The sequence below is a fragment of the Sparus aurata genome, chromosome 9, assembly GCF_900880675.1.
Source record: "Sparus aurata chromosome 9, fSpaAur1.1, whole genome shotgun sequence".
NCBI classification, from domain to species: Eukaryota; Metazoa; Chordata; class Actinopteri; order Spariformes; family Sparidae; genus Sparus; species Sparus aurata.
The window spans coordinates 31,269,887-31,287,095 of NC_044195.1; the positions used below are offsets into that span (position 1 = coordinate 31,269,887).

A 17,209-nucleotide genomic window follows, 5' to 3' on the forward strand; every position below is an offset into this window, starting at 1 on the left:
TATAAATACGCCTCCTTCAAATACCAACACGACAACGTAACCCCAAGTTAATCAGGATTTTAACTTGGCCGCTACCGGCTTGTATTAAACGTTAATGTTAGCTGTCTCTACCTGTGGAAATAACACGCAGCATGGTGCGGGTAGTCTGTGAAAGTGAAACAGCAGTGGCTCTGTTAGAGGATTAAAACATCCACAATCAAGCTTGTAATCAATTAATAACATGCAGTACATGGGCGACAGTGGAATTTAATCTATGGCCTATATGATGTCAAAGATATGAAGGATCTTAATGGATTTCTTACACGTTCTTTTGGTGTTAGTAATGATAACTGTCTGGCTGGAGATGAGCCTGTGTGAACTGTGTAGTTTCCAGTAGTTTCCACTGTGACCTCCCCCTCCAGTCAAGTGCCTGCGTATGTGCTACAGAGCTGCTCCAGACTGCCGACAGTACCAGCTTGTAGTCGCCAGTTTACATGTAGTTTTCCTATTAAATCGCATGCAAAACACGAGTGCATATTCTTTTCATTATCTTGAAGAGCACCTCCACCTCTGTGTGGTGCTGTAGACATGAAACTTAGGTCATTTTAGGCGATTTGTGCTTTACTATTTATCTGTATGTTTAGACACATGCGTTTTAGAATTACAAGAAAACCCATAAGATAGACAAATTAAGCTCGAAGCAGTTCATAAGTAATGTACAATGTTAAATGTTGTAAGTAAGTAACACCTGTTGAGAACACATGTTTCACAAAACACAATAACTTTTCCCAGCTTAGCAGACTGGAAATGATAGTCAGCCTTAATGAGAGTAAGTCAAAAAGTTTCCCCCTGATTTGTGTTGGTATGAGCCATTATTTTAAAGCATGCTTGTAGCACAAAGCTGAGGTCTGATTTTAAAGTCAGGTGTACAAATAAAAAAGGTAAATCTATGCCATAAAATATTTTCCATTGTAGAGTACATTGACAAATCTCTTTATTCAGATTTATAGCAGAGCTTTTGATCTTGATTTTGTTCAAATTGCTATTGTGCATGAAATTGAGAAATTAGGGAGTATAATAATCTCATTTTCCATCACTGGGTATAAATGATCAAGAACGATGATTTCACATTTCAGTCATTCCATACAGCTGGCTGTCAACACAGTAACCACAGCTCATGTCTTTTCTTTTGAAGCTCGACAGCTTGTGTGTGTGTGTGTTACCAAAATGACTGACATGTGAGGGGAAAGAGATGATGGCTAGTTCTATGTAATACAGTGCTGATAAAAATCAGAAAAGTAGAAAGAGTGTGCTATAAACCAGACGCAGTCAAAGCACTCTAAATATAATAAACTGTGTCAAACAATGAAGGCAATATTATTTTAAAAAACACCAGGTCTTCATCACGGCTCTGGAAAATTGCTGGGGCAGGAAACTAGGATGTTTCCTGACCTAGAAATGAGGATACATCAGGACCGGGCATTGTAATCAGATAGATATGTATGGGTAGGAGGGATGTTGGATGGTCCAGAGTCTCCTTTCATATAAGCAGCGTGGGCCAGTAGCTTTTCAATCTTTTCCAGTTCCATTAATGAAATGTGACCAGCCTTGGATTTTTTGTTACTGTTTCTTGTTTTGCCTGTTTGAGGACATGTTCCTGGAACTAACTTTTAACACGTCAAAGGAGATGTTACCAAATGCAAATTCTAGATACTGAACAAACGAAGAAGTCCAAGCCTTTGTTAGTTTTGTGAGAGCTGAGGCCATTCAAAGTAAGCACTGAAGTACAGACGAAATATATGCACCAAAAACCGTAAAGTTCAGTCATAGAAAAAAAACCCATTGTCAGGTAGTGAAACTCTTGCAGTGGAAAATGACCTTGAGCAGGAATGCTGTTTTTGCGTTACCCTGACATGTTGCCGATTGCATATCATAGGGCCCCTAAATAATTGCAGCAAACACCTTTCCAGGGATCTTGTGGTATTTTGAAAACAGCAAAAGTTATTTGGCCTGAGGGACAAACTAGGCTGAAATGGAGCGTCTGCATGTGTGTGTGCATGTGTTCAGTTGCTCAGGACAACACTGTCCTTGGAAACTTAATGTTCTCAGTAGCTGGAATCTGTCGTGTGATTCATATTTTATGGGTCAGCAGCACAAAAAGAGGCGTTGATGCACGTGATGTGGGTGTCATTCTGACCTCATTACTGTTGATGACTCACAAGATAAACCACAGCTGTAAGTGTAGTTTATGACCCCCATCATATCATTCTGTGGATTGAGAAACAATCAGTCCCATCTCCACTCTCCACTGACTTATTTACTAATCAAGCAGAACTATTTGTTGTTTTGATTTACACAAAGGAGCACCGTGGATCTGTTACCTGGTATAGCTGACAGGAAGATACAGATGACTATAATAATATGAAGGCCTCACAAACATGTTGTAAGAAGATCCCTGGCTCACAGCCATCCACCCCGAGCTGTTTATGGAATCAGTTACAGCATTAGTGGGTGGATGTGGATAGGATTAGGATATTAAACTGACAAATGGCTGATACACATGCCAAAAACCCGAAATACGCTGTAGTGAGTCTGGTGTTAAGTCACTATTGTGACCTTGCTAAGGATACTTCCACACTCTCAGCCAGACCAGATCATTTAATATCACAGCCAGCTTTGTGCAGCCTCCAGTCTGCAACTTGAATCCACTCTGTCTCCCTTTTACATCTTGTAAATTTTCTTGTGCATCCAAAACACCCACGGTTTATACTATATTTATGCTCCTGTGTGTTTTGTTGAAAAGCCAGCAAAGAGAATGTTGCAAGTTTATGTGTCTTTCTGTTCAATTATCCCATAACAATACTGTGCTGATGGTCAGGTTAGGTCTAGGCACAAAAAACTGTTGTTTAGGTTTAGGAAAACATAATGTTTTAACTTAAAACATGATGTACCACAGACACGGCTGGAAATGCCGGTCAAAAATATCCGGTTTTGTGGCCACAAACATGGCAAGAGATGTTCTGACTTCCCATAAAGATGTCCAGTTTTTTGCCTGTAACTTTACCTCACGACAGGAAAGTCAGCTAATAAAAATGTAATGAAAACGTTGTAGAAATGTTAATATGGTACGTAGCTCATGACATGAGCGATTTTGACATTTTAAGTGGCAATTCCTCCAGAGCAAAAAGGGATATAAAGACCACCTCTCAGTCTTAACCTCGTATCCAGGAAACCCTTAAAGTGTTGTTCTTATCCCAATGAGCAGTCATCCAGCGACAAATGGACCGAGCCATCTGCCCGTGAAGACGAAGAGGATTTTTAAATGAGTGAATGTTGAGAAGCAAGGTGTTTTCGGGCTGCATTCACACCAGATCTGTTTGTGCAGTTTAAACAGACATATGGCACATGGTCATTCATCCATCTGCCCCATCATGTTGCAGTTAGATGACTGTTAGTATTTATGACGGATGAGGTTTGGTTGCAGTTGCCTAGAAAAGGGACTAGAGCTAAAAACATTAAAGGAAGGAATAATAATAATAATACTTGCTTCTACATTTTAATGCAACTAGCATGGACTGCACTTTTTGAGTCTTGATGCAAGATGCCACCTGAGATCACACAGTGATATCATCAACAAGGATTCTCCAGAACCACAGATGTGATTAAACAAATGTTTTCCCAGGCCGAGAATGACGTCTCATGAGGTTTCACAGGTAGATTAAAAAGGTTTTGACTGTATTAACATGAGTCTTTTTCTATAAATTCCAACGAGATTAATCTTTTCTTAATTTCCCTTACTCATTACACATCCCAATACACATGGCTATCCACATGGATATAGATTAGATACTTATGGACAGCTCTGCATACACACACCTGTGCCTGTGCACCAGTTTGCTGTTTACCTTGTGACTGAAAGGTGCACCTGTTGACTGCTGTTGTATAGAAGGACAGATGTCTGGTCAATAGCACTCCATCTAATTAGGCACGCCTGACAGACAGCATTTTAGTCGTCTTGTTTTGTTTGCACATGTTCAGGCGCAGTTACCGTGGCGGTTTGTAGAGTGTTTGCTTTGGAGAGCAGACGAAGTGCCAAAAAGAGATGAGATGAAGGCAGAGAGGAGGTGCAGAGGGAATCCTGGAATTTCAACTGTTGATGTGGCTGTGGCTGTTTCAATGTTGCATCAGCAGCATCTAATCTGTGCAGTTGAAAGCTTCAGTTTAAAGGGGAAGAGTTTGGTTTTTCATGCAGAATGCCTTTAACATTCAAGGTGAATCTGAAGTGAGTTACTGCTAGTTGCCGGCTAGTTGCTGGACGTCTTGACAACATGATACAATTGCAGTGTGACAATCTGTCTTTTCTTGAATACCAGATTTTGAATAATGATTCTGTACTGAGCTGACTCCAATGCGGCATCGCTCTTGTGTCATTACCAGCGTGTGAACAGGCCACACTGTTGGCTTTATTAATCCAAGAGCCATAGTGGGCTGGGTAGGGCTAAGGACGAGAGAATTCATGGAATTTAGGCCTGGGTCTGACACTGCTCCAGACTCTACCGCCAAAACCTACGTGCAAGCTGACATGTAGTGCAACATAGTCTGCAACTGAATCATTAATATCATGATTTCACAAACAAACTTAATTCACTGATGGTGGTATTTCAACTGTTATCTTGATTGAAAGAGTTTAATGAATGGATCAGTGTTGTCTGTATATCTAGCCTTTTTAATCAACAGCTGTGCTAACACTGCTTTCATGGGAACAAATGATGAATAGAAGCCAACAGGTTGATTCTCATAACTTCTGCCAATAGTCAAAGTGTTGTAAATGTCAACTAAAACTCAGACGTCATAGATTCCTCAGGCCTGATAGCTCTATGGAGGACTAGCTTGGTTTGGAGACTAGATGGGTAAGAACAGTTTACTGGACCATCTTGTTTAATGCTTCAGTGATGTTGGCATAGGAGCTGTCATTAACCTCTTGAAATACTTTGTAGAGATTGTAACGTCAGTCTCAGGTGTTTTGCTAAATTGATTGTGTTAGGACTGCTCTGTAGTAGGTATGGGGGGCATATATTCACAATTTCTGGATCATCAGTACATGTTCTATCAACCTGTGCATAGAATAAACTAATTTGAAAATGAGCTATTTTGGCTCTGATGCAACATTCTCTCACACAATGTCCCACCCAGAACAATATTTTATTGGTAGCATGTCACATTTAATACCTTATAAACTCTAATAAATGAGAGTCTGCAAAGTAACTAGTAACTAATTGTATCAAATAGATAAAGTGGAGAGGAAGTATAAAGTAGCAAGAAATGGAAATACTCAAGTAAAGTACCTAAAGATTGTACTTAATTGTAATTTAAGTAAACCTACCTAAAATTTTGACACAAAGAATTAAAATTTTACTGCAAATGAATATCAGTTTTCAGCCTCCTTGATATCTGGTAATAGATATTGGTATCGGCCTTGAAAAAGGCAAATCATTTGACCACCTACTCTGTAGCATAGCGTGCATTTGGCATACTTGTGTCCTTTTGTATTACTAGTTTATTTTCCAGCGTTCTGGCTGCTTTTCTCAAACTAATTTTTTGTCGCAGTGGCCCTGCACTTGCCTTCTTCAGTGAGCTTGCACCATAACACAGTGGATTGAATTAGACAAGTGATGACGAGACAGGACTTTTGAGTGAGTGAGATGAGACAGAGGTATGTGAGGACTGTAGTGGGGGTGTGTCAACTTGCTGTAGGAGATGAGGGAGACCAGAAAAGCCCAGCTGGTACTGGTGTATTGGATACTGCAGAAGCACTGCAGGGTAATGAAACCATTTAAATTATTCACAAATTATATGTATCCAATTCTATACTGTGTATAGTAAACGGGTGTTTTGAGTGATGGTGAGGTTTTTCGCAGGAGTTTCTTTGACAGTTCTCAGGTTGACACACCTTTAAAGCATAGCTGCATTCAAAGTGTCTTGTTTAGGCGCCCTGTGGGTATTATGCAAAATACTGAAGAACAGAGAACATATTATCAGAGACTAGTAAAAAGAAAGCCTTCATTAGAGTTTGGATTCATACTGCACATATAGATTAGTTTGGGTCTTTCTATTTGTGGCTAATTCACCACATTTTGTCCCAGTTTGGTTTATTCTCCATCATTTTCTCCTGATTTCTCTCTATAGAGTATAACCCATCAGGGATCACTGCCAACAAAACACATACAGTATTATTGTCCTTTCTGTGTGATGAAAGCTTGTGTGTATTTATGCTTTACACAAACACACACCTCTGTGGCTTAATGCTTCCACTTGGATTGAATATTTCCGCTATGTGCCATTCTAATCCCTCCCTAATGTGTTAATACTGCATCAACAGCTGCAGATAAGCTCTGTTTACACTGGCAGAACAGGGCCGAAAGGCAACATTGTGGCTCATGTTAAAGTGCAATCCTGTTGCTTTCACTTCGATGGAACTGTATTTACCTACATTTACATAAGCAATGCACTTTTTTTTCCCTTGCTTAGCTGTGTTTAGTTGACCCTCACACTAAAGATAAGAAAAAACATGGGATTTCCTTTGTATACTTTGACACCACTGTTATCTTACACATGTGTGTTTGTGTCTAACGTAGGAGAAGAAATGCAGGAATTCTCCCCAGTTTGGAGGACTTGCTCTTCTACACCATCGCAGAAGGTCAAGAGAAGATTCCTGCTCATAAATTTATGACAGTAAGTCCTTCAAATTTAGCTCTTTGCTTGTGACTTGTTTCCTTTTAATGTCTTTTCTATTCAGAGGTATTTATGAGTATTCTTTTATTTTAGGCACTTAAAGCCACTGGGCTTCGCTCAGGAGATCCCAGACTGAAGGAATGCATGGAAACCCTCAAAGAAACTCTAAAGACCACAGTAGATGGTGTCACGCTGGACAGGCACCTCTTCAAGAAGTAAGGCTTGTTGTCTCGTGTCTTGTTTGAGGTGTTTGATCTCAATCGTGGCACTTGTGTTATCATCTCTCAAGACCTTTTACTGTCTTCAGCCTCAATATGTGTTTTTAAGCTTTCATTGAGCAATTCCAGAAATGCCTCTTTGTTTAAACTGGTTACAGTTTTTTGCTGGTGAAGAAGAAGGTGTTCTTTGCGCAATGTAAAGGCTATAGAATAATGACACCATCAGCATTTAGATTGGTTCCATATTTAATTTCACTTCCACTTTGCTATTTTTCTCACTGGACACAAAATGAAAGCCGACTGTGATCCGTCAGGCCGGCAGCTTGGCACCATTTCTACTGTTTCTACTCAGAAAACAAAGAAATCTGGATGCCTAATATATGTTTATAATATATCTATCCAGGAGCATTTAGGCAGAAACTCTCTCTGTTCATCAGTGCAGTAAGAATTATACCACTAGATGTGACATACAGCCAAGCAACAATGGTGATATCAGGATTATTGGTGGCTTGCTATCAATAATTAAGATGTGTATAAAGTCAAAGTAAAAATTAAATTATACATATATTAACATGTATGTACTGTATACTATAGGCCAACAGTTATCAGAGCTGATATTCAGCATTTTCCTGATTTCAGAATAAGTGTTTTTTATTTGTTTGATTACTGATAAAGTAAAGTATTTTCCTATGGGTGACTTTCTCTTTTATCAAAGTGATATTTTTAACAGGATAACTCGGTATGAGTTGTTGGTACTTTTCTACAACACAGACCATAATGGCCTTTTATATTGTTTGTCTCACTCATGAAGCTGCATTAGAAAGATGAAATCCTTTCTGTAAAATAGCAAAGATTTGTGGTTACTTTAGCTCACTGACATGTGTTTTTCTAAAATTAAATGTAAATTGAAAAAACTGGGTTATGTAATATTGGAGTCACACTGGGGTGAAAAAGCACCAACCAACACGACTGGATGTCAGTATAACTACAAAATGCCCCAGATGTAGTTTTGTTCTAGACTTCACTCATTGGAAACCCCAACTTCCTTCCTTTCTACAAATGATGAGCAGGGGCAAGTTAGTTTTTGTCTACTTGAGGATAAACTCTCAGTATTTAGTTTCACTTCTCCTCGTGTGTGTTGTGGTAAAGTTATTATTCAACTAGTATCACATCAAAGCTTAGAGACATTTTGGGGGGGGGATTTTCTGGACTGCACAGTCTGATTTGCTCATTTTGTTACTTTTCTTAAACTGCTTTGGTCTCTAGTTAACTAAAACGTGGGCATTGGCATGTCCTTGAAGTACTCGGACAATGTCACTGTGTCCATGCTTTTGCTGCAGTCTGTTGTTTAAAAATCATTCATCATGTGGATAAAAAGCAGCTGATCAATATGTCACGATGAAGCCTCTTCATCAGACACTTCATAGAAGTTTGTCAGACTTCAGGGTTGAAAACTTGGTTGACAAACTTTTCCCTCAACTGCATGCAATCACGATTCTTTAGCATGCCTATATTTGTGGTTTTGTTCATCAGGTGTGTCCAGAGCAACATTGTCCTGCTCACTCAGGCCTTCCGCAAGAAGTTCGTCATCCCAGACTTCCAGTCCTTCACCTCCCATATTGATGAGCTGTATGACAGTGCCAAAAAACTCACTGGAGGACAGGTGTGTCCTTAGAGCCATGACTCTTTATTTTAATTTTTTTTATATATTTTTATTTTTCTTTCAGTGCTCCATCACAATTACTCCATACAACCACTCCTTTCTAACAGCCTGCTTCTGTATTATTGGTACACTAGAAAGGAAAATTCCACCCAAGAACATTTCAGAACTATCATAGTGTTGCCCCTTGCTCATATTGGACAGGATTCTGTGTTTTGTGTCATGTAATTTTGGTGCCAGCTACATATATTTTCAGACATTTATATAAAAGAGCAGCAAAATCATAAAAAAGAGAAATTATAGTTGTTATTTAAAGATACTATGAATGTCCCACAGTGAAACCTCTCACCTGAGAATCCTCTGGTGACTCCATCTGTAATTGGAGTGATACATCTGTGATTTACACCTTTCATTGGCAAACATAAGGGTTTGTAGTCATAGCAGACATTTTGACTTAACTTTAGTTCAAGCACAGGTGGAAATGGTAACATTGACAAGGCTTTCCATTTAGGTGATTTATTTTCAGGGCCCTGGTATTTTGCTTGACTGACCCGTCTTCCTGGAATGGAGCCGTTAATGTTATTATTCACACCAGCTCTGACATGCTCTGAAAAGAGCCTTTTGGCAAATAACTACATGTTTGTGAAAGACTCTGGTGCACATATCTGGTGGGGGGGGTTGCAGGTCCTCCTCCTTCCAAATTGTGCATCACAGCCACAGCCAATGACCGCAACATCTGTTATTTTCTTGTCACAAGTTGTCAGAAGGGTGAATGACATAAATGGGCGATTTAATCAAGATTCGTAAATATTACCTGTTAACCAGACAACACTAATTTCTTTACCTTGCAAGGCAGCTTGAGTTGCACTTGTGTAACATTTTTTCTTTTTTACAATTTACATTAACCATGAATTCATTTTTAGCAAGCAAATGTTTGACCAGATGGAGCCCTTAGATACACTGGCCATGCATTAAAGGTATCATTTGGCTATCCAGATGAAGCCCCAGCCACCCTCAGATTAATAATGCTGGTGAAGATTCTCAGTCATCCAGGTCATCTATATATTTATCAGTTTTAGTGGGACTATAGAATTGAAGAAAGTCAAGCAAATCCAGTTGCCTTTGTACCTCAGACTAATTGGTGTCCATTTGGTGATGACCGTAAGGTTAGCTAAGGTGATGGTTAAAGAAGGAGAGAAGATCTAATGTGTGTACTTCAATATTTATTTATTTATGCACACATCATAGATTTTCCTGGCATGGTGCAGGCCTGGATGAAATTTTATGAGCACAAAGTTTACAGAATCAACATGAATATGGGTTCATTACAGCACCTGTGTTGGGTGAACAGAGAAGATTTTAGCTGAGTCTTGAGCGCTACACAGCCTCAAACTTGGGCATCATCATTTTCCGAACGCTTTTTTTTCTCGCACACATTAGACGCTGAAGATCTATCCTCTCTGCAGAGCATTTTTACAATTCAAAATCTCTGTTTTCATGTGTCAAAAGCAACAGTTTTCAGTATGGAAGGACATCCAAAACATGGAGAAACACATTTGTCTGTAAATTGATATACTGAAGGAAAGAAACACATCTTTGGGGTTTATCCAAAAGATATCCCGGAAAATGTGACTTCCTGTAATAGTGATAGTGTATAGAGATAAAGGCACAAAACACTTTTTCCTGAAGTATCCTTCTGATATGAGTATCTTGGGGTGGGTCTCTCCTCTCTGGCCTTCAGATAAGGATTTGACCCTTTTTGTCAGTGGTGTTAACTTTCCATCAGAAGCCTGAGCTTCAGCAGACGTCAGCGGTGTAAGGTGAACCTCTTTCAGCTCCCTTGCTTCTCTTTCAGGTTGCAGACTATATTCCTCAGCTTGCCAAATTCAGCCCCGACCTGTGGGCCGTCTCCCTGTGCACGGTTGATGGACAGAGGTGAGTCACACTATTATTACTGTTTGAATCCAGATTCCTGCTGGTTCAACAATTACAGAAAGGCATCATGTGGTTTCAGTGAGGAATGAAAACAAGCCAGTTTTTAATTAAACTGCACTGTCGTAAAATATTCCTCATGTTGATTGGTATTAATAAAACATTTAATTTCGAACTGTTAAACAATTCCCCTTGAGTTTGTGAAATGTGTTTTAATCTGAAGCGCCACATGATGATTAATAATCCTCTGGTGGAGCTGTTATTTACTGTACAAACTCTTTGTGAAGCTCACAATGTTCAGTATGTTCCCAAAAAGTGTTGCGTCAACTTTCTGGCATAATTTATTGCAGTATTATGCACATGTGTGGAGCTTCCTGATATTCTCTGGTAAACACATAACTAGTCCAACAAGACAATCCAAAGTGTAGTGTAATGATGTCAACAGTGTTATCATCAGCTTGTACTCTGATAGGCTGCTGTAAAATTCCATAGGTGTGTGTGTTTGTTATGTTTGTGTAAGAGAGGAAGTCATAAAGATAACACATGGCACAGAACAGATTGTGTGGTTCTGTTATCACGCTGAGCAATATGGCTTTCCCTGAACGCTCATTTATTCTTTGAAATATTAATCTTATGATCGCTTTCATTTTGATGCAGTTTCTCTTTCTGAATGTGTCTAATCTGTCCCAAACCAGCTGCGTTGTCAGCATCGATAAGTGTTATCTTTTGTCCTTTTTGTAGACACACAGTTGGAGACACGAAGGTCCCGTTCTGTCTGCAGTCCTGTGTCAAGCCTCTGAAGTACGCCGTTGCTGTCAATGACTACGGCACAGAGTACGTGCACAGTTTCATTGGGAAGGAGCCCAGTGGTTTGCGATTTAATAAGCTCTTCCTGGATGAAGATGGTGAGCCTTTTTCTCTCTCTCTCTCCCTCCTCAGCAGCCCATACAGGCCATTTTCCCTCCTCAAAATGCTTCAGTGGAGACGTAATGCAGTTAGTCATAATACTGGAGAGAGTCCTGTTAGGAAGTTGGTGTTTCCTATTTTTGCAGAATAACACTGCAACTATTGAAAGAGCGGAAAGAAGTGGGATTGAATCATAGTACACTTACATTCTCTGTGTACAAGCTGCTAGTGACAGCCTAAAATATCAGCTACTAATTTAGTGCTGCAGTGCCACTTTTGTCTCAAACAAGGAAGAATTTAGGTTCAAGGTAAATCTAAATCATAAGAAATGCAAAAATTTAATGAGTCAGCCTCCAAACATTTTTAAGCATTTTTTTTAAGCACACTTTTTAAGAGCGGTCTAGGTTTTGTTTGCTGCTTTCTCCCATGACAGTGAGTCTGTCATTACCTAGACAATGAGCCCCCCAACAATGCTTGTCATGTGTGGCTTTTTAGCCCAGGAGCGACAGAGTGAGCGTTGTGACTGAGCTGCCAACTGAATGAGTCAGATGTTGGCATCAGATGATCTCTGTGGAAAGGTTTTTTTTTAAATAGTATTGTGAAAGTTACTGTGGTTTGGTCAAGCTAAGCATGTGAGTGGTTACCAAACACCAGTGTTGCAAGAAGATTTAGATTTGCTTAATTAGAAGTATTAATTCCACAAATATAAAAGTACTGCATTTGAAAATGTATTTAAAAGTACTATCAGCAAAAAGTAAAACCACTATTTAAAGATATAAAGTTACTATTATATTTATATGTTACTGCTGTAAATGTTTTATGGCTCAAGAAGCAAGAGAAGCAAATTTTCCCCTCGTTTAACTCGTGCAAGTTTGAGAGCAGTACCGTTTTTTTTTGTTTACTTGCTTTACAAATGTATTTGCTTTGCGTTTTTCTTCTTGCCTAGTGCATATATTCCTGTATTTGTTTTGACTACATACGTAATTAAGCTGCAGGGATTTCAATGGGCAAGAAAGCGAGGAAACGTTGTGATTTTAAAAGTATGTGGTTACTTAAATATGATTTATGATAGTTATCATAGCCATAGCCTGTTGTGGTCGGTTTGTCGGAGGAAATGCCTCAATCCCCACTCCGGTATTTGAACTGCAGCCATGTTTTCGTCACATCCTGTGTTGTAATTTTACCAGGAATGCCACGTGGTTGTTGTATTGTGTAAGGGGATCACACACCAGTGAGGAAATGTAGGTGATGTAAGTTTAAATGTACTTGAACTCTTGAGGGAGGAAGGCTTCCTCTGATCTGGTTACTCACATCAGGGAGCATTCTGTGCAAATAGAATGTGAACGCCAGCTCCTGGATTAAGTCTGACTCAGTGCTGTGTAGCGGACACATACAACCACACATCCACACGCCTACTCACACATTTGAAACCTGATACTCCTCAACAGCTATAAATTGAAATAGGTTGTTTTAATATCCTGAGACTTTAGTGAAGAATGTGGCCTGTTTTTATCTTGGTTTGATTTTGGACCTCTTGTAGGAAACAAAAGATTAACTCTGTTAAAAGTCACAGGTGCAGGAACCTGTCTGCTTTCAGTGTCCACATAAAATCCCACTGCTCTTCTCTTTTTGCAACAGTGGTCCAGGGCAAGCTTCTACACAGACATTGTCAGCCTGCCAAGCTATGTATGCTTACTCACTGTGCAACCTTTCAAGATGATACTGCATTTTCTGGCTTCTCCTTCCGTGTTTGGTGGAGGTGGTAAAACAGGAGATTGTGACCTGTAGTTTCCCCGGTGTACACCAGCATCTTTGGATGTTGCAGTCCCTCCCTCCTGGTAGGCTGCTGCTCTACTTAGATTAGAATTTCAGGGCTAGGGAAACTGGACGGGCTGGATGTGCAAATGGGCGGGTAAAACCTGCGTAGGAAGTCATTAGAGCTCGGCTCGTCCACTCTACCAAGGCCAGAGACACAGCTGTGAGCCAAAGCTGTCGGTGTGTTTTTAAAGGGGAGAATACAGCTTGCAATCTGCTGACCATCATCAGCAACACAGACACACCAGTGCAAAATGGCGTAGGCCACTTGCACAGGTTACTGTGTTCACTTTTATCAGCCTTAAAAGTGCATGTATTGGGTGGGGGGATTCTCCTCCTCCTCTTAAAGAACGTTTTATGCTTTTAGATTTTAAAAACATATACAATTTCACATAACTTTGGACCAATATTATAACCATGTCAACATCCAGTCCACTGAGGCTTAACTTGGATCATCAGATCTGGGAAAAGTCATTTGGTTTTTTTCCCTCCACATTTGTTATCCATTACTTCTACTTGGCTTCTGTTGCTGTTTTTAAATATATGTATCTTGAGTCAATTTGCACCCCACATGTATTTGATTCTAATTGTTTGGTCTGTCTATATACAAAGCAGAAACGTCACTGTTTACATTTTCATCCTCTGCATCATGCCAACAGTTCTCTTGACTTTCTTTTTTCTTTTTTTTCTTTTTTTTTTTTTACAGATAAGCCTCACAACCCCATGGTGAATGCTGGCGCTATCGTTTGTACTTCACTGATAAAGGTAAAGGCTGTAACACTTTTTGTCCTTTGTGTGTGTTTTTACGTCCAGTTTGTGTCCCATTTCCACTGAAACCTTCGCTAGAGAATTTCTTGTATAGTGGAAAATTCCCTGTATGGTGGGTATCACTGAGCTGCTTTATCAGGCAGATAACACGAAGGTTAGCATAAATAATGGCAGATAAGATTTGTTTAACAATGGCCTGATTGACCTACATTTGTTTGGACACAGTGAAACACACTCCAGAAGACAATTTAACACACTGTTTTCATAAACTCTTTAGTTATTTTGTGGTATTTTACTGACTCAGAAGAGTATGTCGAGAAGATCATGACTCTTGACTCAGCTGGAATCTTTTCTAGGTCACTACCTTAGTCCACTGCCTTGTGTCTTGTTGTGGTGATTTAAGACTTGTGCTAATCCTCCTTCCTGAAGGCACTTAGCCACCCCAGCACACGCTCTTACCGTCCCTACTGAAAATAACCTGCACGCAGGGCGAGTCAAATGCAGGTGCATGCAGAGCAGCCAGTCAGCAAGGAGTGACAGGAAGTCAGATAAATCCTTGCCTGCCACAGTCCTTCGAGTTTGGATGTCAAACTATTTGAATTTCGAAACAGTGAATTGGCAGAAATTAATTGCCTGTCATCCGTCAAATCAAATTAGCACGCTCACTCAACAGAGGACTGATTTTCACATTGGCAGTGTTTTTAAGCTCTTTACAAGCTCTTTAAATGATCATTCTCTGGTTTAATGTTTAATTCTTTAACCCTACAAGACTCTCTTCACATAATCAGTGCTGGCAGTAAATTATTAGCACGCTGTCTATAAAAACTTTACTGTGTTGCAGCTCTGTTGCTTCTTATTGCTGCAAGACTATCCTGCAGACGTTTGCTTTTTCCTTTGACACATTCTCAACTTCAAGGACTCGTGTTTGTCTGAAGCTTTTCTTAGAGCTGACTTACGTTTGTCCAAGACTTTAGACTGAATCTTTTAAACGGTAATCCACTTCATCCTTGTAGCATTCTTACTGATGTTGAAAGAAACCTGTGTCTGACCAAAGATGGAGATTTTGTGAGGTGTTTTTTTTTTTTTTTTTTTATGACAATGCATGATGAAGAATGTGGCCTGTTTTGATCTTGTAGGAAACAAAAGATTAGCTCTGTTTCAATGCTCAGGCACTGGAACTTGTGTGTTTTCAGTGTCCACATAAAATCCCATTCCTCTTCTCTTTTTGTTTGTTGTGCATTATCACATTGTAAATATAGCCCAATTTAAATCAACTATACTTAACCTCATATTCTTGACCAGGTGGTTTTCACCCAAAGTGGCTCCATAATCAGAGAAAGTGGTTGCACTCTTTAAATCCCAACAAGACCCAGATGTATTAATTGTACCTTTTTTATTGTGCAAAGATGACAACACAGTCGTCTCAGTCATCCATTTAACTTGGACATGTTTTTGAAGTTGACTCCATAAAGTTAATTTTTAAGCAAAGCACTACTAAGTCCCTTTCCATAGTGCTGCTCAGCAACATTAACGCTTGGCAAGCAAGAGATGACTGAATAATTCATAAAAGGACCATTAAACAGTATTTTCTTTTCTTTCTCATAATTTTTCATCACTATCCACTCAGCGCCTGAACAGACACAGGAGGAACACAAAACCAGGACTGTAAAATAGGGCTGCAACTAGGGCTGCGTATTGAATTTAGATTATCGAGTATCAAAAAATGTCTCGTCATTCAATACTGAAGGAGTTCACCTCATCAGCGTCAGTGAATCAATAAGCATGCAACATGCTTGTTTTCCAAGATAGTGATGGTGATTGGCTGTCCGGAGGCACACAGCCTCAACACATATATGTGTCAATGTTAAAACAGATTTCATAACAATGGTATTGAAAAAAGTATTGTTCAGGAACCAGTATCGAAGTCAAGATATCGGTAACAAAATATTTTTTACGACACTGCAGCTAACAATTATTTTCATTGTTGATTTATCTGATGACAGTTTCCTCAATTAGTTTATTTTTATTGACTGATAATCAAAATAGGTAGTTATTAATTTCATAGTTGACAACCAATTGGTTGCAGCTCTAATGAAAGAACCAAAAAGAGCTTAAGTGGCGGTGTGTGTATTTGAACTTAGTTTCCTGTTTCCTCTTGCTTGCAGTTTTTATGCTAAACTAGCGAAACATGTCCAGACTCAAGCTCTGCACGACACACATTTGTGAGATTAATATTCTCATCTCGCTCATAGAAGGAAATGAAAAAGCCTTTTTCCTAAAATGCTGAATTAATTCTTAAACATTTCTCATAGCATAGAAGCAGATGAGCATCATTTCTAAACTTCTGTTTCAAGAAATCTACTCGTTCTTCTCTGTTAAATACCACATAGTCCAGTGAGGATCTCCTCACACACAGGAGCCTTGTAATAGCTACGCCCCTGTGTTTGCAGCGTTCAAGTTGAAACCAGTTTCCCTCCAGTTGTCATATTGATTAATCATGCAGATTTTACAGATTGTAGCGAGTGCAAAGTTGTACAGGTTACTCTTGCATCACACAATTTACCTGTTTCTACTACACAAGTCACATCCCAGCAATGTATCAGACATGTTCACACAACAGAGACAACAATGTGTGTCCCATCCACCGCTCACCTTTGTCATCAGTGTCTAAATGTTTTTGTTTTATACTGAAGCACAAATGTCAAGTTGTTGGTCAGGTTGCCCAGTTTGCTTTAACCTCGGTGGGAAAACTATGGGATGGTTGCCGTGTTGTTACATGGTGCTTGAAGGCTACATGTTGTTGCTGTTTGTGTATTTGTTGCATATTTTCCAGACTTAGGAACTGTGGGAAATAATGACTGCTGCTGCAGGTCAAATGACGTTGGTAATTTTTTCTTCCTTTTCCATATCTATCTCCTCGCACTCTCCCGCCCCCGTGATCCTCCCCCTCTGTCTCCCTCTTCTCCTCCCCCTCCTCTACTTCTTCTTCTTTTTTCTTCTTTCTCCTCCAATCAGCTCTGTAGAACCCCATTTAGTGACTCTTTAACACCTCCATCAGTGTCACTTACTTTTGCTTCTGCACAGTAAAGTGTAGAGTTTAAAATGAAACATTTGACTTTTTACATGTAAAGTTAAAATGCATCTTTTCACACCATCCCAAACATTGATAATTAATAAAATCATATAATGCTGTAGCACT

The 17,209-nt window shown here is 39.4% G+C and overlaps 1 protein-coding gene across 5 annotated transcripts in view; it reads left to right on the forward strand.

Moving 5' to 3' along the window:
* glsb (glutaminase b) overlaps positions 1-17,209 on the forward strand; it is a 37,846-nt gene that overhangs the window by 777 nt on the left and 19,860 nt on the right. For 4 of the 5 annotated variants that reach the window (XR_003985197.1, XM_030427901.1, XM_030427902.1 and 1 more), the window contains exons 2-7: positions 6,615-6,711; positions 6,805-6,926; positions 8,463-8,592; positions 10,445-10,524; positions 11,263-11,426; positions 13,949-14,007. Coding sequence is in view for 4 of the 5 variants with exons in the window: in XM_030427901.1 (XP_030283761.1) it covers positions 6,615-6,711; positions 6,805-6,926; positions 8,463-8,592; positions 10,445-10,524; positions 11,263-11,426; positions 13,949-14,007 (652 nt within the window). In the remaining variant the exon portion in view is untranslated. The other variant, XM_030427904.1, reaches the window with a different exon arrangement.